We start from the raw sequence: 20,717 nt of genomic DNA, 5'->3' as shown, positions 1-20,717 counted from the left end.
AATCCAGCTATTAAGGTATACCTTAACCATAACCATTGTCAAGAAGAGTCATTCAATCAACTTTCTAACAATTCTCTGTCCAAGCCCCATTAATTTTGAGCCAAGCACCCAAAGAAGACATACTTACGCGAGACTACTCCGCAGTGACATTCTTTTTCCGCGGGCCTCGGCGCAGTGTACCAATCAGGCCAGTTGGAAATCTGACTCACCAGCCTAAGAACCTCACGCGATAGGCGATAACGGTCTGCCGGGGGGGGGGTGCTTGTCAACAAGACAGACCGGTGGGCCTACTCACAATTGAATCACAGAAACCACATGGGAACTCATTCTGTCAGAGCCAATTGATGCAAGTTCATTAGACTATAAGAAGCCGGTATCCTCCTGAGACAACTTTCATTCTAAATCAAACCCGGCACCCACCCCGCCTCTCTTCCTCACCACCACCAAAACCAACTCAACAAGAAACAGCAAGATGTATCTCCGCGCCATCCACGCCGAATCCAGCATCGCCTACCTCCACCAACTCATCCGCGACAACCCGCTGGGCATCTTCACGACCGCCATCCAATCCCCGGCCCACCCGCTCCTCCAAACCAGCCACATCCCTTTCGTCCTCGACGTGCCCGAGTCTCTTCCGCCCGTCACCGATGCCGCCGCCGCCGCCGAACCCACCACCCACCTCGGCACCCTCCGCGGCCACATGGCCAAACAGAACCCGCAAGCCAAGGCCCTGATGGAGGCACTCGCCGCCCACCAAGCCGCCAGCAATAGCAGCGGGGCCCTCGAGCTCCCCGACGAGGTGCTCGTCCTCTTCAACGGCCCCCACCACCACTACGTGACGCCCAAATTCTACACCGAGACCAAGCCCGCCACCGGCAAGGTGGTACCAACCTGGAACTACTCGGCCGCCCAGGTGTACGGCAGGGTCCGGGTGTACTGCGACAGCAAAGCCGACGCGACGGGCGCCTACCTGCAGCGGCAGGTGGAGGATCTGTCGCGCGAGGCGGAGACGCGGATCATGGGGTACGAGAAGCCGTGGGCGGTGGCGGATGCGCCGGTCAATTATGTCGAGTTGCTGAAGAAGAATATCATCGGGATTGAGATCCGCATTGAGCGGTTGCAGGGGAAGGTGAAGATGAGTCAGGAGATGGGGAAGGGGGATCGCGAGGGGGTGATCAGGGGGTTTGAGGCGTTGGGGGGGGAGACTGGGTTGGGGGTCGCGGGGACGGTGAGGGAGAGGGCGGAGTTGATGGAGTTGAAGAAGAAGGAGAAGGTTGGGGCCAGGGAGGGGGAGGTTTGATCTGTGCGGGATGGGCTGTGTATTGTACAACAGGAGTTAAACTGATACTGGGATGCTGATTTATGGGATTCATTAGGTCTGTGTTGCGATTTGGTGCCATATGTGTATGGGCTCGAGTAGATTGTGGATTCGCTTGGCGAGATCCTCGTTATTTGCTGATGGAGGAATGTGCATTAGAGCCTCGCTGTTTTCAAACGTCAGGAGTGCATGTTCTTTGCGTTAAGTTGGGAAGGTCAGCATATGGTTGTTGGAATCTGAAGCCAATATCGTACGTTACGTCTCTTTACTAGCTTGAAAATAGGTGGGAACATTCTGGGGGGATCCCACGGCAGTCGCCGGCATTATCATTCTAAGAAGGTTACTGTCGAGATGACGTTGGGCTATTTACTGAACGCACATTGTTCGAGCCATGTGGTTGTACCTTTTCAGTGTGAGATGATCCCGTGACTATGGGGTCAAGAATAGTGGGAGAGGTTGAATGCATACCATATTGTTAGCCCCTCTGTCAGTCGCTACATGAAGCTAGTACTATCGCCACCAATGTTTTGTGAGACTTCATCGGGCGGAGGTGAACGCGAGAGGCCTAAACATCCATGTCTCGTAGACGGTCCGACGGAAGTTTCCGAGTAAGGCTGAACTGCCCAGTGGCTACCATCCGTCACCGACAACGTCATCCCTACCGATTATCATTTGTTGATCCGTCAGAACAGAACGGCAGGCTGGTTGCCAGTGGCCACTGATCGCCCACGGACAAAACCACTCACCCATGCACAGCGGATCGGATAAATAGATGCGACATTCTTTTGCTCTCAGTCTCAGCTGACGGTCGTTTAAATTACTTGAATCTGATCCGTTTTTCCAGAAACCCCGAGTCCGTTCACACAAGACAAGGATCCTTCAAGGCAACCAACAACCCCAGGGTTTAAATCTTCAGTCCTGATGATTGGGGCCCGGGGGGGCCACCTGTGGGGAGGTGCAGTGGTTCTGTTACGGCGCCTCTTTTTCGCAAATCATGGAAGTGGGGCTCACTTTTTGGATGAAGGTGGAGCGTATCCGAGCACCGGACACACCTTGTTGGCTGTAGACTTTCGTTGATGTCTGGGCCCTATCCTCTTAGTCTGGCGGAGGACGGCGCTAGACAGCAAAACCGCCTTGGATAGCTTCAGCCTTCAATGCGTTCCTGGTGGGAGATTGAGCCCATAGCGTCATAATTCCCCACTTGCCGGGGATGTTAGTTAATTTTCACACTTTCCAGCCCGTGGCTTTTCTCTGAGCGATTTTTGGGAGAATGAGGTCATTGCTCGGCTGTTGATTGTTTTTGTTTTTGTTGTTCGTGAGTGGGTTCGTAGCTGGCCTTTTTGGGCCAGTTGGATGCATGCTCGCGTAATTCAAGGTCGACGGCGGGGAATGAGGGAAAATGTTGGGATGCGGAAGGCGCTGTGGTATAGGTGAGTTGGGACTGAAATATGGAGGAGACTCGAATGCCTTCTACATAGTACGTACAGCCACAAGATCTCTGGGCATGGGTCAAGAACTACTGCAGTGAACCTGCGGGTGGGGCTTTAATTTCTTTGAGCAAGGATTCCTGAACTGCGGCTGAGTATCTGTCATATCCCGAGGGAGGTAGAAACCCTAACCTTTGACCTGACCGTGATATGTAAGTAGCTAGGAGAAGCTGTTGGCGGATGATGACTTCAAAGGTGACAGCAGGTGATGCTTCGAAAGGGCGGTATATTCGGCCTCTCCCACCCGACGCTGCTGCACAGTTGGATAAAGGGAGAAGGGCATTGGATACGTATGTGAGGGATACTGCTGTACGGAACGTCCATCCAGCCAGTCGATCGCCTAGCCCTTTGCTCTTAGGTTCCCCACTAACTACCTCCTACTCCGTAACTACTGGCTAGCGTAGATACAACGGCCAACGATTACCGCGGCATACCGGTATGGAAGGGATGTTTTCCCCCGGTCATTCGAGTCAGATAAGCAAACCTTCGTGTCGAAGATCGACCAGCTGAAAGCTTCCAGGAGGTGGTATATACTGTACTGATAGGATCATCGAATGTATTGCTTCGTACTCCGTGCTGTCGGGATGGATATGTGGTGTTCGTGTCAGAAAGGGGCGGTGGTGGATTTGGGGGAGTTCGGGTACGTAAGACATTTTCCCCAGGGGCTGTCCTTTCCACTCGTTCAGCAGAAGACCCTGAAACAGACAATTTGAGCTAGCCCATACCGGCAATTTGGCGTTGACAGCATCATACAGAGTACAGTGCTTCTCTGTTTAGAATTTGGAATACGGAATACGGAGACTGTATCTTGTGAAGATTTGCTCAGGACGAGCCCTTCTGTGCTCTGTAGTCCTGATGTACAGTCAACTTACATGTGTGACTAGCGACTACTGCACGAACTGTCTCCTGACCACTTACCTAGAACAGTTTGTTGTAGTTAATTGACTGCAGTTGTATACATGTGTGAATCTTTTATACGGTATTGTACAAGTTACCCTTGTCTGGTGCAAACAGCGTGGCGGATCCCCTAAGAGACTTAGTTGGTCCCGTTTCTTTCCCACACTCACAGTAACTTAACTCCACTGCTTTCGGTCCAGCCTGGTTCGGCCACCCAAATTTAGCAACCCAGGCAAAAAAGAAAAAAAAAAGATGACAATAATACAAGACCTTCTTCCTCTACAATACATTACTTCCACACCCAAAAACATCCCCCCTCCTCGTCCCCATCTTCAATTATTATTTTCCCCGACTGCGTAATGCCAGGACGGAGCTGATAATATCTTCTATCCAAGGGGATCTCTTTATCCTTTCCCTTCTTCCCCTGCTTCTTCTTCCTCCTTCTCTTTCCATTCCCATCCTTCGTCTCCTTCGTCTCCTCCTCTATCCTTCCTAGTTCCGTTCTTGCAGGGGGGTATCGCGGTAGTGCAGGCCCGCCCTCATTTCTTATCTGTGCCAGAACATCTGACTTTCCTCTCACTCTAATCTGCTCTCGCCTTGTTCCTCCTGCCTCGACCACGTCAAGACTGGGATTTGCTGAGTGAACTATTTTCTCCCCTTTATGGCTTGGACACTCGCGATCACCTCCTCAGCACAGTTCGATCATGGAATACAACGCCGTCTTACAGGCCGACCACGAGGTCGCTTCCAATGCGAGCGATTCTGATGATCAGCATTCCCGCAGTTCTTCCCTCCAGTCCCAGCACCATGATGCATCCTTCCAACCACTTCCCTTGGATGTGGACCATATCGGCGCTGGCAACTATCTGCAACCTGCCAGGTCAGCCGAAAGTTCCAGCATCGGCGGTTTAGGCTCGATGATCCGGTCGATCACCTCAACCAGCTACGACATGGTCGAAGACGATGACTACGAACTACCCGCCGATCACTCCTCCTCCTCCGCAGCCCAAAGTCCCAAGAGTTCCCGTCGCGTGCCTCCGCTTGACACTACCGCAACCACCATCGCTTCTTCCCCTTCCGAACCGCCGCTCCGAAGCCCCATTTCCGGAGAGCCCATCCCGCTCAACCATCCGACCCCCGGTCTACAGTCCCTGCAAGGAGCCTATGTCAATAATGTGGAACGTCTGGAGAGGAGTGCTGAACGGATGAGTATGAGCTCGACCAATATTGGAGACGAGATTCGCAAGATGGACTTGGAGCAGAAGCGGAGGTCCAGTGGCTCCTCGGTCTATACCAACAACCAAGACGGCTTTAAGGCCAGCCTGTCGTCCCGTCATGGCTCCATCCAGTCTGTCTCGCGCCTCGCTCAAGTATCGGAGCATGGTCCTGACCCGTCGTATGCGGCATCTACCAACCACACGCCCCTCATGCCGTACCTCCCTCCTCCCCCTTCTGCGCCCGCCCCAGGAGAGCTTCGACTTGTCGACCATGAGCATTACAATCACCTACTGGGCGAGGAACTCGAACGTCCGTGCACAGCGGCTTCGACTGACACCTACCAGCAAGCTCGAGTCCTGTTCACTGACTTCGACGGCGTGCACTATGTTCCCTCGGAGAAAGACCTGACGCGCCGAGTATCGCTTACCCGCCCGCCGCTCGCAAGCCGATCCGAAACCTACAAGCAACCACAGGCCGGCGAAGATATGGTCTATTACCCTGCACCGGTGCCAATGATGTTGAACTTGCCCCCTCGTCTGTCGCGAAAACCCGGCGCGGAGAGAGAGAAGCGCCGCACACAGCTTCTAGGCTCAATTCCTGTCGATAACCGCAAATCAGCCCCGTGGCTGTCACAGCAGGACTCGGACGGCAACGCTGCTCTCAAGCGAGACAAGGAGGTGGCAGCTTTGCCGCCACAGCTTCGTGCCAGCGTTTTCTTCGAACAGCCATCGGTGCCACTTAATCTAGAACTGACTCAGGCTTCCGCGGTAGCCACCTTAGACAGTATACTTGATGCATCAGCACACGCCCCTGTGAGTGCGTTTACCGACCATCCGATTGCTGGCGCGGCGGGTCATGCCAAGCTCACACGTAAACCTTCCGTCGGCGGTCTGCTTGATCATTCGAAGAAGCGAGCCTCTCGGAGCACTCTTGGCTTCGACCGCCGCTTGTCCGACCCGGAGCTGGAAGAAAGACCAGTGACCTCCGATCGCTTCTACAAACAGACCGAAGCCGAGGCGGCAGACATGCATGAAGGCACCTTGTTACGTGAGGATGAGTATGGCGCAACTGGCGGTGCGGACGTGGTTCAACACGACGACGAAGACATCGCCCATCCAATTGAACCTGAAGTAGAGTTTACCGGGCCGCCAAATACACTAATGGCAGAATTGGAAATGCGAAAGAACGAGCTCAAACAACGGCAGAAAGCCGTGGCGGGTCCCTTCGGGCTCCAGTCCACGCTCCTTCAAATGGATGCTGTTGCTCAGAAGCAGAGCGAACATCGGCGACAGAGGCCAGTCACTCTGGCCTGGGAAAGTGCAGATGCTCAAAAACCGGACGAGGGAGACGACGATGATGTCCCGCTGGGTATGCTGTTCCCTGAAAAGGCGCCCGCGACGGAAGAGGCGCGCCCGCTGGGTCTGATGGAGAAGAGAGCCATGGAAGAGTCGGAACCTCTGAGCCGGCGTCGAGCCCGCCTCCGGGGGGAGCCCCCACCACGCACTCCCGATAGGCGGTCAAACACCATGTATGCAGCTACGGTGCAAGACGCCATGGCTGCAGCCGAGGAAAGCGGCGATGAGGAGGAAACCCTAGCCCAACGTCTTCAGCGACTCAAGTCCAAAGACCAGGCTCCGTCCACTGTTGCGGACAGCGAGTTCGCAAGCGAGATCCTCGCGGAGATTAACAACGTCGGAGCCGACGGTGAGAAGGGCAAGGCTGATGCGATCCCGCCCGAGGATGAGACTCTGGCGCAACGGCGAGCTCGCCTTCAGCGCGAGGCGGAAGCCGAAGCTCTGAACAACTCGACACTGAAGATCCCACGGTATCGGAGAAGCATGGCTGATATTCTACATGCCCGGCGTCCTTCCGCCATGCAGCGGCCGCCTCCTAAAGATATTCCCGTGCCACAAGGGACAGCTCAGCAGCAGTACTCCCAAGATCCCCGACTGTCGTTGCGGCAGATGCCAACGTACCCCGGGCCTCAGGCCGGATACGCAGCTGCGAGGGCTGCTCCATATGTCTCTGGGATGGCGCACCCCAATACATTCTACAGCGATGCTATCTTGGGGGTCAGTCATCTCAGCTATGCACCCAACAAGCATCCCGCCAAAACGATGCGACCTATGATCCACCCCGGTCAACGGGAGGTCATAGATCGCTGGAGGCAGAGCATCGTCTAGTAACTGTCTGATCAGCTTCCTTCTCATTTCCCTTTGGCCGGTCCATCTCCTTGCTCTGCCTATCTATGTTTGATCTTCGATCAGGATGCATTCTACGGTATTGCGTTGAGCTCGATTTGTGTTTCTGGAGCCTTGTTTGTTTTTGTCTTGTCAGTATTTGTGGTGATATCCTCTCTACATTAGCGGGTTTGTTTTTGTGTATTATACCGTATAAATTACCCGATTCCACATTCCTCCAATGCTGAGTCGTCTTCGGCCGTCTAAAAATAGTAACCAATCTATCTTTTCATCACAGTTGCACAGCATTGGCGGGGGGCAATTCATGCAGTGGCCAGTAGTACTCCGTAGCTTGTGAAAGAAAAGCAAAGATAAGAGGTGCTCAGTACGGAGTAGATTAGGTAGGTATTATCTCAATTCCGACTAACTACTGCATGCATGCAATCTGTTGGTCATCATCGTTTTCGGCTATGCTTTCTCCCCGGTTTCCTCTGTCAATAGCACTCACTTCTTCGTGTGAATGTTTCGGATGTTTGGTGGTGAACCCGTCCGTGCCCCTGATTTGAGACAGGACTAAGTCTCGCGTGCAGCAAGAAGTACTGAATAGGCAAGACTAGTGAGGGGAAAAAAAAAAGAGGAAGAAAACGAGATGAGCAGGAAGATAGTCAAGGACCTTAGTACTAGGTAAAGTACCTAAAGTACCTAATTAAACGGTTTTCCCCCCTTGAATCTCAACCATTGGACCGCCGCCGGCGCGCCGGGTGAGACATGGAGACTAGACTAGTACGTGGATTGAATTGCCCCACGCCAAATTATCCTGCATCCTCCATACTCTAATGATTCTTTCTTTCTCTCTTCCATTCTTCTTCTCTACAGGCAGACGCTGTCCTCACTCACTACTTGTACATATTCGTACATATTCATTTTAATAAACTTTTGACCTCACATTCCTGCCCAGGACGATCTAAGCAACTCGCCCAAAGAAAATGTTCTGGATGCGATTTCTCACATTCTAGACGCTACCTTCACTCGGATGCACCACCAGGTGCTCCTGGCGCATTCCTCATCATGGCCCCCTCCACAGTCTTCTCCTACTGGCGTCGCGACCACCGCCGATCGAGCGCATCCCTCGTTTCTTCGTCCGTTGCGCAGCCCACGGCAAAAGGCCTAGTGGTATCCCACACTCCTCCCCAACTCCCCGTCATTCCGAATAACACAGCAACTCTTCCCGCTTTCGCCGACCCCTCACCAGCCGCCGAAGGACCGAGCCCCATCGATCCGACGTCGGATTCGAAGAGAACAGCTACCGTGTCAGCGAGCCCAATTAATGCGCCCGCTTCTACCTCCGCCAACCTTGCAGTGGCCTCCTCGTCGTTCGAGAATCACACCCTGCGCGACTCCAGCTCTGAAGATCGCGATCGAGATCCAGCCCTCTCCTCCCAGTCCAATCACTCGCAGTCATCCTCTGCAGTTTCGCGTCCGCACCATGGGGACGGAGACATCCCCCGAACGAGCTCTCCCTTTCGGCTTTCCATAGGCAAAAACCTACTTTCGTCCCATCACCAAGCCTCCGATCCCCACCTCAAACGATACTCGACCCCCAGCATGCCGTCCTCGAGTCACCCGTTCAGGTTCAAGACCTCTCCCGATATAACATCGCCCGCCGATAAGACCGCCACCTCGCAGCGCGACTACAAGAGTGATGGCGGCAGCCATCGTCGGCAGGGAGACCGGGACAATCTGGGGCCAGAACATGGCCATCACAAGTCGGGCAAAACCAGGCTGCATCTACTGAATCCCATGTCACTCCTCGCCCGGAGGCGCTCGCACCAGGGAACAAGCCTCCGCACAGCTGACACCACAAGCTCCGCCCGCAACCTGGTCCCGGCGATCCCCGACGATTACGATCCCCGGATTCGCGGGAAGATCGTCCATGACTTCTCTGCGCCGCGTCCGCGTCGCAATCACTCCACGCCTCCGGTACTGCTCCGCGACGCCTATCATCAGTCGTCCAGCGAGCCGATTGCCCCCTGTGCGGATCAGGCAGCCCACGCCGCCCAACACAATGAGCAAGCCAGGCGGCACACAGAATATTCACCCGTGTTCAAGGAACACTTCGAGGAGGACAGCCAGCAGGTGTTGCAAGTCGAGAGCAAAGCCTATCTGCAGTCCTCTCTGTTGACAGATCCCTCGCTGGCGGAACCCGATTCCAGCGCGCTCCCCGTGTTTGCTCGGAAGCTGCCCTCGACGATCCCGGAGGAGAGCGGGCCTGCGGAGTCGCCCGATGAGCAGGTTGGCGCCAAGGACGATACAGAAGACCGGTCCGAGAAGCAACCGGAGCCTGCCGCTGGACATGACGAGGACACCATCGAGATGATGCCTCACCAGTCCCTGGGCCTGCCCAAGCACTTCAAGAGTAATGCTTCTCGGTTCAGTTTTGACATGAACGGCGTGGAGTCGTCGGCGCAGGAGAAGCTTCTGGAGGAGAAACACAAAGAAAAGGAGGCCGCGCGAAGGGCCAAGGCCCAGTTGGAAGATCCGGGCTTCAGCGACGGCGAAGACTTCGATGCCGATATCCTCGATGACATGTACGACTTTGAAGAGAAGATCCCCGGGGTGAATGTCGATGCAGACGAGGACTATGAGTTTCAGGGCTTCTCGGGCACGGGCAACATATTCAATAAGTCGTGGCTGGCTCCCGAACTCTCTCCCGTCGTCGGGAGCCCGCTAACACCCGGAATTCCGGGGTATGATGGTGCTGGAGATTCTTCTGCTCCTGTGGCGGAAAACTCCCCAAATCTGTCGAACGGAGAGCCGGCGGCGGCTCCTGAGCATGATTCCAGCATTCAGTCTTTACCTACGGCGACGGCATCGTCTGTCGAGACTCCGCAATTGGTTCAGAGTGTACAGCCAATGGCTCCACAGCCGATTGACGACGACGACGATGATGAATTGTATTTCGACGACGGGGAGTTCGGTGACTTGACCACTGAGGGCGAGAAATTCGATGAGTCGGTATTTGACGATGAAAGTAGTCATCTATATGAGCGGAAGCCAGTCGCTCCGCAGCCGATACAGGAGGACGAAGATGATTTGTATTTCGATGATGGAGAGTTCGGCGAGCTGACTACTCAGGGCGAGAGATTTGACGAGTCGGTTTTTGACGACGAAACAAGTCATCTGTATGAGCGGAAGCCGGTGGCTCCACGCCTCGTTTCCGACCCTCCAGTAAAGCCGGAGGAGAACGAAACCTCTGCGAGTCTCGGTGAACCTGAGGAGGCACTATCGGAGAACAATGGCGGTCTCCGACATGCTCCAAGCATAGCAAGCGAGTATCAAGCAGACACATCTAGGATTTACGGCCACACCCTTGAGGCACTGACGGACCTTGCGCCTCCAAAACCGCATGGCGGAGTCTTATCCGAGTACAACCTCGGGGCCTTCCATGACGCCCTGGCCAAAGTAGCCAACGACACTTCCTTACACGAGAGGTTCGGGCGCTCTGTGAGCATCAGCGAGCGGTCCGTGTGCCAGACAAGCACAGCGCAGACGATGGACACCCCTTCCGGGCTTATATCGGACGACAGCCATCTTAGCCAGGCCGTTGATGGGTTGGGCTTCGACGAAGTCTTAGACGACTTCGACTACGATGATAACGACGCCTTGCTGTACGATGACCCAATTATTGCCGCGGCCAACGCGGAAGCGCTCGAGAATGACGATGACGGTTTCTACGGTCAAGAGTTCGGATTCTACGCACAGTCTCTGGGGACCTGCAGCACAGAGCTCACCAATGGCGGCTACTTCGGTCCCCGGGGCGTCGAAGGGATCTCGCGGAGCTTCAGCAGTCGGGGCAAGTTCCGCGAGCCCAGTCTCACCCCCATCACCGAGCGGAGTGAATGGAGCACGCGTAACTCGGTCATCTCGCTGGCGGCTCATGGTGCTACGAATCCCGCGCTGCCGAGTCCTGGGCTCGCTCAATTGGTCGACCTCGCGAGCAGTATGGACGACGAAATGTCCCTGAGCGCGTTGATGCGCCTTCGACGGGGCGCCTGGGGCGGGAGCAATGGAAGCCTCCGCAGCAGCAGTGGCAGCCCCCCTCCCTATCTCCATACATCGTCCAACCGCGCGAGCTACATCTCCGATGCAAGTCCCACGGTCCTGACTGCTCCCCCGGACGCATTCGGTGGCTCTGGTGCCGCAGAGTCCCCCATTGAGAGATCAGAGAAACTGCGATGGTCACAGACCTCCGCGGAACAGCGTCTGGACCCTTCTCTGGGCGATGAAGAGAACTCTTCTATCTGATCGAGTAGGATCCCCACTATGTTGAACAATTTGGGAAGTGAGATACAGGCGAGACCACCGCGGTATATAACTCATCTTGGTCAAATTCTCAAGCGATGTCGGTGACCTTTGCCCTATATACATAATGATGTTGATGCCCACTATATAATACCTCCTTGCTGCGAAAGGCAGCGGCTTGTACTGTTCTGTTCTGTTAGCGAATGAAACCCCGTGATTTTGTCAGCACGCACGCATGATCTGATCCCCGTAAGGAGGGTCTTCTGACACGACGCCGATCGAAGTCTGTTGCTCTGAGTCTGGGGTCTGGGGTCAAGATCGAGACTAGGGCTCCTATTTGTAGATTTGTCTGAGCAGCAGGGCTGACCAGCAGCGCTGGAGTGCTCCGCGTGCCCGGCCTGCATTTGATGTCATTGGGTCCACGTGCCCTCCCGCAAAAACCCGGCCCGGGAAATGCTCATAGCCGGGTGTGGCGGTGCTGCTGCTTAACCGCAACCGGGAAGTCCGGCCCGCCACCGCTGGGCATCGCTGGGCATCGCTGGACATCCGCTGTGACTGAGAATTCCCTCGGTCCGCAGTGGAAACGGACAAAGCGGGATGAGTCAGCTGTGGCTTCACCTGCAAGCCGCATCAGCCACAGCTGCGCTGGCCGTCATAGCCGTACCTCCGTACTATTCTCGGCAAACCTCTGCCTTGCCTGGCTGTTGGTCTCTGTCCTGCTGCCAGTTCCAAGTTCCCTCCCATCCCGTTCCCATCTCCTCCCTTCCATTACTACTCCTCTCACCTCTCTACTCCACCTTACAACAACACCTAGAGGCTTCCCCTCTTGAATTCCTTTTGTTTATTGAGAGTGTGTTCACTCTCTGATGAGTCCCGTTTTTGCTCAGGTGCTACGGCAACAATAGTCGACACCTGCTTTCGATCCTAGAAACCCTTCTTCTCCCAGCGTGCGTGTTCCTTTGGTCCGCCGAAAAAAAATCCCGCAGTGATGACCGCAACATGAAGCTCTAGCTAACATGCCAATTGACGCGTCAACAGATCAAACAGCTCCCTCTCCACAACATTCATCTGCCTTTCTATCATCTTAAGCTCGTCGCAAACCGCATCAGCAAGAATTCCCGCCATGTTTCGCTCCACAGCCGTCAAGGCCGCCAACAGCGGCATGCGCTCCGCCTGCACAAGATCCATCTCCCTCGCTTCCGGCGCCAGAAATGTGTCTTTCCGCAGTTCGAAACTCGGCTTGACCACTCGCCGTCCTCTGGCGGTGGTCAACAGCAAACGTCACTACGCCCAGTCCGCTGAGGGCGTTGATGCCAACGATTCTTTCCTCTCTGGAAACACCGCCAACTATGTCGATGAGATGTACCTGGCATGGAAGAACGACCCCTCCAGCGTTCACATCTCATGGCAAACGTATTTCAAGAACATGGAGGAAGGAAAGATGCCCGTTTCTCAGGCCTTCCAGCCCCCTCCCACGCTCGTTCCCACCCCTACGGGCGGTGTCCCTCAAAACATGCCCGGTGAGGGTCTTAGCTTCGCCGCTGGTACCGATGTCACGAATCACTTGAAGGTTCAGCTTTTGGTCCGTGCCTACCAGGCTCGTGGTCACCACAAGGCCAAGATTGATCCTCTTGGTATCCGTGGTGAGGCCGAGGCTTTCGGCTACAACAAGCCTAAGGAGCTCGAGCTCGACCACTACGGTTTCACGGAGCGTGATCTCGACGAGGAGTTCACTCTTGGACCCGGTATCCTGCCCCGCTTTGCTACTGAGAGCCGCAAGAAGATGACTCTGCGCGAGATTATCGCTACCTGCGAGAAGATCTACTGCGGGTCTTACGGTGTTGAGTACATCCACATCCCCGACCGTAAGCCTTGCGACTGGATTCGTGACCGCTTCGAGGTCCCCGAGCCCTACAAGTACTCCGTCGATGACAAGCGCCGTATCCTCGACCGCTTGATCTGGTCTCACAGTTTCGAGTCCTTCCTTGCCACCAAGTTCCCCAACGATAAGCGTTTCGGTCTGGAGGGTTGCGAAACCCTGGTGCCCGGTATGAAGGCCTTGATCGACCGCAGTGTCGATTACGGTATCAAGGACATTGTCATTGGTATGCCCCACCGTGGTCGTCTGAACGTCCTCTCCAACGTCGTCCGTAAGCCCAACGAGTCCATCTTCAGCGAATTCGCTGGTTCAGCCGAGCCGTCCGACGAGGGCTCCGGTGATGTCAAGTACCACCTGGGTATGAACTTCGAGCGCCCGACCCCCTCGGGTAAGCGCGTGCAGCTTTCCCTGGTCGCCAACCCCTCCCACTTGGAGGCTGAGGACCCCGTCGTCCTCGGAAAGACCCGCTCGATCCAGCACTACAACAAGGACGAGACCAACTTCGACTCCGCCATGGGTGTCCTCCTCCACGGTGATGCTGCCTTTGCTGGTCAGGGTGTCGTCTACGAGACCATGGGCTTCCACTCTCTCCCTGCCTACTCCACCGGTGGTACCATTCACATCATTGTGAACAACCAGATTGGTTTCACCACCGATCCCCGTTACTCTCGTTCCACCCCCTACTGCTCCGACATCGCCAAGTCCATCGATGCTCCCGTCTTCCACGTCAACGCCGATGATGTTGAGGCTGTCAACTACGTCTGCCAGGTCGCCGCTGACTGGCGCGCCGAGTTCAAGAGCGATGTTGTCATCGACATTGTCTGCTACCGTAAGCAGGGTCACAACGAGACCGACCAGCCTTCCTTCACCCAGCCCCTGATGTACAAGCGCATTGCTCAGCAGAAGGCTCAGCTCGACAAGTACGTCGAGAAGCTCATCGCCGAGGGTACCTTCACTAAGGAGGACATTGACGAGCACAAGAAGTGGGTCTGGGGCATGCTCAACGACAGCTTCGACCGCAGCAAGGACTACCAGCCCACCGGCAAGGAGTGGCTCACTTCTGCCTGGAACGGCTTCAAGACCCCCAAGGAGCTGGCCAACGAGGTTCTGCCTCACCTCCCCACCGGTGTTGACACCTCTCTCCTGCAGCACATTGCTGGCAAGATCAGCGGTGCTCCTGAGGGCTTCACTCTCCACCGCAACCTCAAGCGTATTCTGGCCAACCGCAAGAAGACCGTCGATGAGGGCAAGAACATTGACTGGGCTACTGCTGAGGCTCTTGCCTTCGGCTCTCTCGTGTCTGAGGGCTACCATGTCCGTGTTTCCGGTCAGGACGTTGAGCGTGGTACTTTCTCCCAGCGCCACGCTGTTCTCCACGACCAGGAGAACGAGACTACCTACACCCCTCTCCGGGACATTTCCGAGAAGCAAGGTAGCTTTGTCATCTCCAACTCCTCCCTCAGTGAATTCGGATGGTAAGTTCTTGCCTGGATAATACAAGTTGCAGTCTCCTACTCATGCTAATCTGTCTGCAGTCTGGGTTTCGAATACGGTTACTCCCTGACCTCCCCCAACGCTCTGGTCATGTGGGAGGCCCAGTTCGGTGACTTCGCCAACAACGCTCAGGTCATCATCGATCAGTTCATCGCTTCCGGCGAGTCCAAGTGGCTCCAGCGCTCTGGTCTCGTCGTGTCTCTGCCCCACGGTTACGACGGTCAGGGTCCCGAGCACTCTTCCGGTAGAATGGAACGCTGGCTGCAGCTTTGCAACGAGGAGCCCCGTATCTTCCCCTCCGCGGATAAGCTTGACCGCCAGCACCAGGACTGCAACATGCAGATTGCTTGCATGACCAGCCCTGCCAACCTGTTCCACATCCTGCGTCGCCAGATCCACCGTCAATTCCGCAAGCGTATGTTCTCCTTGCCTTCTGTTATCCTGTTTCCAAACTGACTCTAGTCACAGCTCTTGTGCTCTTCTTCTCCAAGTCCCTCCTCCGTCACCCCATTGCCCGCTCTGATATCGAGAACTTCACTGGCGATTCCCACTTCCAGTGGATCATTCCCGATGAGGGCCACGGCAAGGAGATCGACGAGCCTGAGAAGATCGAGCGTGTTATCCTGTGCTCTGGCCAGGTGTACGCCGCTCTTCAGAAGCACCGTGAGGCCAACAACATCCGCAACACCGCCATCACCCGCATCGAGCAGCTGCACCCCTTCCCTTGGGCTCAGCTGAAGGAGAACCTCGACAGCTACCCCAACGCCCGCAACATCGTCTGGTGCCAGGAGGAGCCCCTGAACGCCGGTGCCTGGAGCTACACTCAGCCTCGTATCGAGACCTTGTTGAACCAGACCGAGCACCACAACCGCCGCCACGTCCTCTACGCCGGTCGTGCCCCGAGTGCCTCTGTGGCCACTGGTCTCAAGTCCGTTCACTTGAAGGAGGAGCAGGAGTTCCTCGAGGATGCCTTCAGCGTCCACCAGGAGCGCCTGAAGGGCGAGTAGAGTGGGGTTTTTTGGGACATCTTTTTCTGGGTTTGGCGGAAGGAGCTAGTTTTGTGTCAACTCATTTAGGTCTTCACTGTATGGTTTTCTTTTCCTTTGTCTACAAAGCATAGTGTACGATGGTTTATACAACAAGTCCTGCTTGCGTGTGTCGGAGCTCTGGTGTGTCGTTCTTGCACATGTTAGATGGTCTGGCCTGCCGATACCTTGCATGTGTTTAGCGCACGCGTGTAACTTAAGACATTGATATGATTTTCTCTGTTTAGTTCTTTCGCAGCAGCGTACGTGTTTGGTATGTGAGACTTGGTGGTTGTCGTAGGTATTGGCACGGGTCGTGTACACTGATGGCTCGGGGGTGTTGTCGTTGCTGTACGGTGTCTCGTCGATGACCGAGCGAATAAAAAAAAAACACGGGAACCTTTAAAGAATAAACCAACGACGGGTGTTGAAGGTCGGAAAGATAAGCAGCAAAAAATGGAGCTGCGGGGAATCGAACCCCGGACCTCTCCCATGCTAAGGGAATATTATACCACTAAACCACAGCCCCGATTGTTAAAAACTATTATCTGACTTTGGTCTGTCGTTTGGTATGTCGTGTAGATAATCACTGAGAAGGTTGAAATTGCCCAGCCGGTATGCATGCACCCCTCGATCCGGGCAGGTGATGTCATTTTCTGTGTTGACACCCGGCTCTGACTAAGGAATGTCGATGCCTGAGGGCCCAGGCGTCAATCACCTGATGGGGCTCATTCCTTCTCCGCACCGCAAGCCAGCACTTCAACTTACTTATCTTCGGCGCTACAACTTCTCCTGCTTTTCTCATGCCTGTTGCGCCTATGGTGATTTTCGTGGGTTATAGCATCAGCAGTGCTGTCTCCGTCTAAGATCTACTTCCAGCTGGGTCAATTCACTATTCCAGCTGGATTGTGTTGTTTCACTGAGGTGGAAGACGCAAATCCTCTTCTTCTCTTATCCTCATTTCTCCTCCCTCCACTTTTCCTCTCTCTCTCTTTTCCTCTGTCTTTACTTTCTAATTCTCTCTCTCTCTCTCCTTCTTTCCCACTTCCCACAAAAGCCTCTCTATTCTCTCCCAAAGATTCTCACGAGAAATCCACCAAAATGACCACCACACTCCCACCCAACCTCCCAGCCAGCACCTCCTCCACAACCCACCCCAATCCCACAACCGCAACCGCAGCCACGGCAACCACCACCACAACGACGACAACCACCACCACCACCACCACAAAACCCCGACAAACGCGCACCAACCCCTCGCGCACCTCCAAGACACAATCCCGGTCCTCCTTCGCCTTCGGCCACGGCACCACCACCACCGGCGGCGGCTCCTCCGGTCTCCACCACCGCTCCTCTGCCGCCGACCACGCCGCGGCCAACGCGACCACCCCGATCCCGCATGGCTTCTACCCGGCTCTCACGCACTTCACCGACGCCATCACGGCGCTGCCGCGGGAGTTCCGGCGGCATAATTCCCTGCTCAAGGAGGTGGACGCCAAGGCGTGGGCGCTGGAGGAGAATCTGTTGCAGTTGTTGAAGGCGAGTGCGGAGGCGCGGCCGGTTTCTGGGTCGGGGTCGGGGTTTGGGTTTGGGTTGGTTGAGAATGGGTCAGGGGATCGCGGGCGGAGTCTTGGGGAGGGAGACGGGGAGGGGGTGGATGGTGATGGTTTGGGGTTGGGGCTGGGGATTGGGTCGATGGTATGTTTTCCCCCCCTTACAAAATCTATCTGCACTGCTACTGCAAATACGGGCCATCGGGATGGTTTATCTTTATTTTTTCGTGGGTCACGATGCTAATTAAACCCGGGATAACAACAACAGCCCCCCTCGGAATCCCCCGCCAGCAAGAATCGTCGCCTCCTCTTCGACCGTGTCCGGCACACGCTGTCGGATCTGATGATGACCGCAGATGAGAAGAATCATGTCATTTCGAATGCGAACGACGAGCTTGATCGCCAGCTTACCCGCCTCGATGCCGTCTTCCCCTTCATCGCGGGCGAGGTCAGCGACGAGGCCCGCCTGGGCAGCTTGTCGCATTGGGCCTATTCGAATCGCTTGGTGGGTATCGGCGCTGGTAGCGCGAAGACGACGGACCGTCCCAGGCGCGATGCTACGGGGTCCGGCAAGACGGAATTGGCGCATGGGCATGGGCATTCGCATGGGCATGGGGCCCATGGGCATGGAGCTGGCCATGATGCGGAGGGTTCCTCGCGGAGTGAGGCTAGACGCGAGGCGGCTATGGCTAGGAGGCAGCGGCGGGGCGGCGCGGGGGCTGGGCAAGGGCCGGCCCATGTGGATTCGGATTTGGATGATGGAGCGAGGGGATCTGGCGGGGCTGCTGCTGGTGGAGGTGGTGGTGGCAGGAAGGGAGGACAGAGTGGCAAGGCTAGAGGCGGTGCAGGAGGAGGCGCCGCTGCCGCTGCTGGTGCCGGAGGCCAGGCTGGTGAGCATGTCGGTGGTGCTGGGCAGGGTGGCAGTACCTCCGGTCAGGCGAAGCGGAGGAAGGTCGAGAGGCCGCCGCCTGTGGATACGGGCGCTGCGATGGAGAGGTCAGCGAGCGGCGCAGGCGGTGCTGCAGGTGGTGCTGCAGGCCGGGCTGGCTCCAAGGATGTAGATGCTACTGGTGCTGGTGCTGGCGGTGCGGGGGGTGCCACTAAGAAGAGATCGCGTGCGCCGAATGCCAACGCGGCTTCACGAAAGAGGTAAGGTTGCGAATGTCTGGGGGTTTTCGTCTGATCATGCAGTTGCAAAAGAAAACAAAGTCTTCTTTGTTGCTGTGATTGTTGTTACACGAGCTGATACTGACTTCTTGGTGACCAAATAGAAACAACCAAGGTAACTCGGCGGCCGATTCGCCAATTTTCGCCCCTTCGCCGGTTGTCGCTGCAGCCACGATCCCACGCAACGCAGCCAGTCCAGGCCCCGGTGCGGCACGACCGCAGTCTTCCCGTGCGCAGCAGACTGCCGGACCGGCAAACAACGGCCGTCAGCGCCCATCGTCATCCGCCTCCAATCGTGTGGCCGGGAACAGTGAGTTTTCTTTCAGACTCTCGGCTGCGATTGCTGCAGTCTCAACTGACATATTCCTGTCACAGACAAAACAACCGAGACGAAGACCGTCATCAAAGAAAGCACAGCCAAACCGCAAGCCACCCCCAGCTCGGCCAACGAAACCCCGCGCGAGATGGCCGACGAGGGCGTGGACGTGGCAAAGATGCCTGTGCCAATAAGCACGAAGCGCGAGGACACCGACGGCGGCAAGCCAACACCATCCATCGAACCCAGCGAAACACCAGCGTCGCCGCCGGCTACCGCTACTACCGCTGCTGCGAATGCTGCTAGTGCTTCGGCGCCTGCACCTGCCCCGGTTTTGATCCCGAACCCGCCACCCAAGGGCCGATCTTCCAAGACCTCCACCCCCGTGCTGCCGACGTTCACAGAATCGTCCACCAGCGCTGCTGCTACTGCTGCTGCTGCCGCCGCCGCCACCGCCACGACAACGACGCAGCGTGTGCGCCCAACTCGAAGCACCGATCTCGCTCCCGCCGCCACCACCACGACTACCACGAAACGCTCGCACAAGAAGAACGGCAGCGTGCCGGTGGTGGTGCCGCAGCGGGCGGTGTCGGAGGAGGAATCCCTGCACGAGGGCGACGACGAGGACGAGGACGGCGAGCCGCGGTACTGCTACTGCAATGAGATCAGCTTCGGTGAGATGGTGGCGTGTGACAACGATGCCTGTCCGCGCGAGTGGTTCCATCTGTCGTGTGTGGGGTTGACGAAACCGCCTGGCAAGAACGGTATGTTTTTTCATTTTTGACTTGATTTGATCTCGGCTAACATTTTTGGCGACAGTGAAATGGTATTGTAACGAGTGCAAGGATAGCATGCGACGGAGTCGTAGTGGGCGTTGAAGAGAGCTGTTTTGCTGTGGTTGGATGGAGCGAGTTGGACAGGACAGGACATTGGAGTTCAGGGGGAGTTTTTCATCCATGGACAGATAGAAGTATTCGATATGGTATATACTTTGGAATAGGATTTGTGGCTTAGGTGTTGGTTCTCATCTACTGTTTTTATGGATGAGGTTGGTCGGTTGCTAGAAAGTGTGATCCCCAGACGGTACGCAGACAATGTGGACGTTCGGAAACTGTCATTGAAACTACCTGTTATTCTTTCCCCCGATCAATTTCAGTTCAAAGTCAACGACACATAAAGAACAGTGCTAGGCCGCAGGATCTTGAAATCTCATACACACAGTCGATCATTGGCTTGGTATTGGCAGCCAGAAATCAAGGTAGGGCAGATCTCAACAATCCCAGATAGAAACCAGCCAGGAAAGAGAGTATCGTCGGACTGAAAGGCAGCTTCGGGAGTAATACTTTCAGCTCTTCCCAGATTTCAGGTGCTCCAATGTGAAAGAAAACAGACTGGTGTATGTAATCTTGTTGTTTGGGTGGTCGGTATGTGTATACCGGTCCCGTGCCTCGATAGTTGTTATTTGTGCTTCTGCTTGCTCACATTAACTTGTACATTGTCTGGGCGTAAGTGGACTCTGAAAGGAAGGAAACAAAGAAACAAAGAAACAAAGCAATATGGTCGAGTGGGCTTGTTTTCCCACACCCACTCGCTTTCTGACTCATGCCCATGCCCAAGTCTGCTATACTTACAATGGCGTCGCGTTTAGTATAGATCTGTGGGGAGATGAAGAGCGAAAGCGAAAGCTTTTAGCACATCCTTTCATGTTGCTCAAGCTTTCATCTCATCAGGGTCATCAACCGGCTGTCCACGTGAGAGACTCGGGGCATCGAGACGTGCCCGCCGGTCTGGGCCTCGCAGGAAAGATGAACCCGTTTTCGAGGTCGGTTGGTCTAGAAATGGGGAGGAACTCCAGAAATAGATAGGCCTTCCTTCTAGTAG

General features: G+C 55.5%; 5 protein-coding genes and 1 non-coding gene across 6 annotated transcripts; 5 read left to right on the top strand and 1 right to left on the bottom strand.

Annotated features, from left to right (window-relative positions):
* Positions 1-21: 21 nt before the first annotated feature.
* Positions 22-1,634, top strand: BO95DRAFT_425116 (FMN-binding negative transcriptional regulator). Its single transcript, XM_025584701.1, has one exon. It carries the CDS (start codon positions 473-475, stop codon positions 1,298-1,300), a length of 828 nt encoding a protein of 275 aa, XP_025436812.1. The 5' UTR covers positions 22-472; the 3' UTR covers positions 1,301-1,634.
* Positions 1,635-4,009: 2,375 nt separating this feature from the next.
* Positions 4,010-7,392, top strand: BO95DRAFT_448060 (uncharacterized protein). Its single transcript, XM_025587764.1, has one exon. The coding sequence runs from the start codon at positions 4,407-4,409 to the stop codon at positions 7,101-7,103; it is 2,697 nt and encodes an 898-aa protein (XP_025436811.1). The 5' UTR covers positions 4,010-4,406; the 3' UTR covers positions 7,104-7,392.
* Positions 7,393-7,977: 585 nt separating this feature from the next.
* On the top strand, positions 7,978-11,605 carry BO95DRAFT_448059 (uncharacterized protein). The gene has a single exon (XM_025587763.1). It carries the CDS (start codon positions 8,169-8,171, stop codon positions 11,403-11,405), a length of 3,237 nt encoding a protein of 1,078 aa, XP_025436810.1. The 5' UTR covers positions 7,978-8,168; the 3' UTR covers positions 11,406-11,605.
* Positions 11,606-11,999: 394 nt separating this feature from the next.
* On the top strand, positions 12,000-16,091 carry kgd1 (alpha-ketoglutarate dehydrogenase KGD1; the record flags this gene model as incomplete). The annotated part of the gene is made up of 5 exons (XM_025590447.1): positions 12,000-12,252; positions 12,331-12,349; positions 12,441-14,756; positions 14,817-15,190; positions 15,244-16,091. 5 exons carry the CDS (start codon positions 12,000-12,002, stop codon positions 15,780-15,782), a joined length of 3,501 nt encoding a protein of 1,166 aa, XP_025436809.1. The 3' UTR covers positions 15,783-16,091.
* A 166-nt stretch (positions 16,092-16,257) lies between these two features.
* Positions 16,258-16,329, bottom strand: BO95DRAFT_t299. The gene has a single exon. It is a non-coding gene; the product is annotated as a tRNA-Ala (tRNA).
* Positions 16,330-17,462: 1,133 nt separating this feature from the next.
* Positions 17,463-19,960, top strand: BO95DRAFT_448057 (putative PHD finger domain protein (Ing1)). Its single transcript, XM_025587762.1, has 5 exons — positions 17,463-17,498; positions 17,622-18,502; positions 18,625-18,830; positions 18,896-19,600; positions 19,656-19,960. The coding sequence occupies exons 1-5, from the start codon at positions 17,496-17,498 to the stop codon at positions 19,712-19,714; spliced, it is 1,854 nt and encodes a 617-aa protein (XP_025436808.1). The 5' UTR covers positions 17,463-17,495; the 3' UTR covers positions 19,715-19,960.
* The last annotated feature ends 757 nt before the right edge of the window (positions 19,961-20,717 follow it).

The sequence above is a fragment of the Aspergillus brunneoviolaceus genome (assembly GCF_003184695.1).
Source record: "Aspergillus brunneoviolaceus CBS 621.78 unplaced genomic scaffold BO95scaffold_105, whole genome shotgun sequence".
NCBI lineage: Eukaryota > Fungi > Ascomycota > Eurotiomycetes > Eurotiales > Aspergillaceae > Aspergillus > Aspergillus brunneoviolaceus.
The sequence above is the reverse complement of the archived record's forward strand: the minus strand, read 5'-3'. Positions and strand labels throughout refer to the sequence as shown.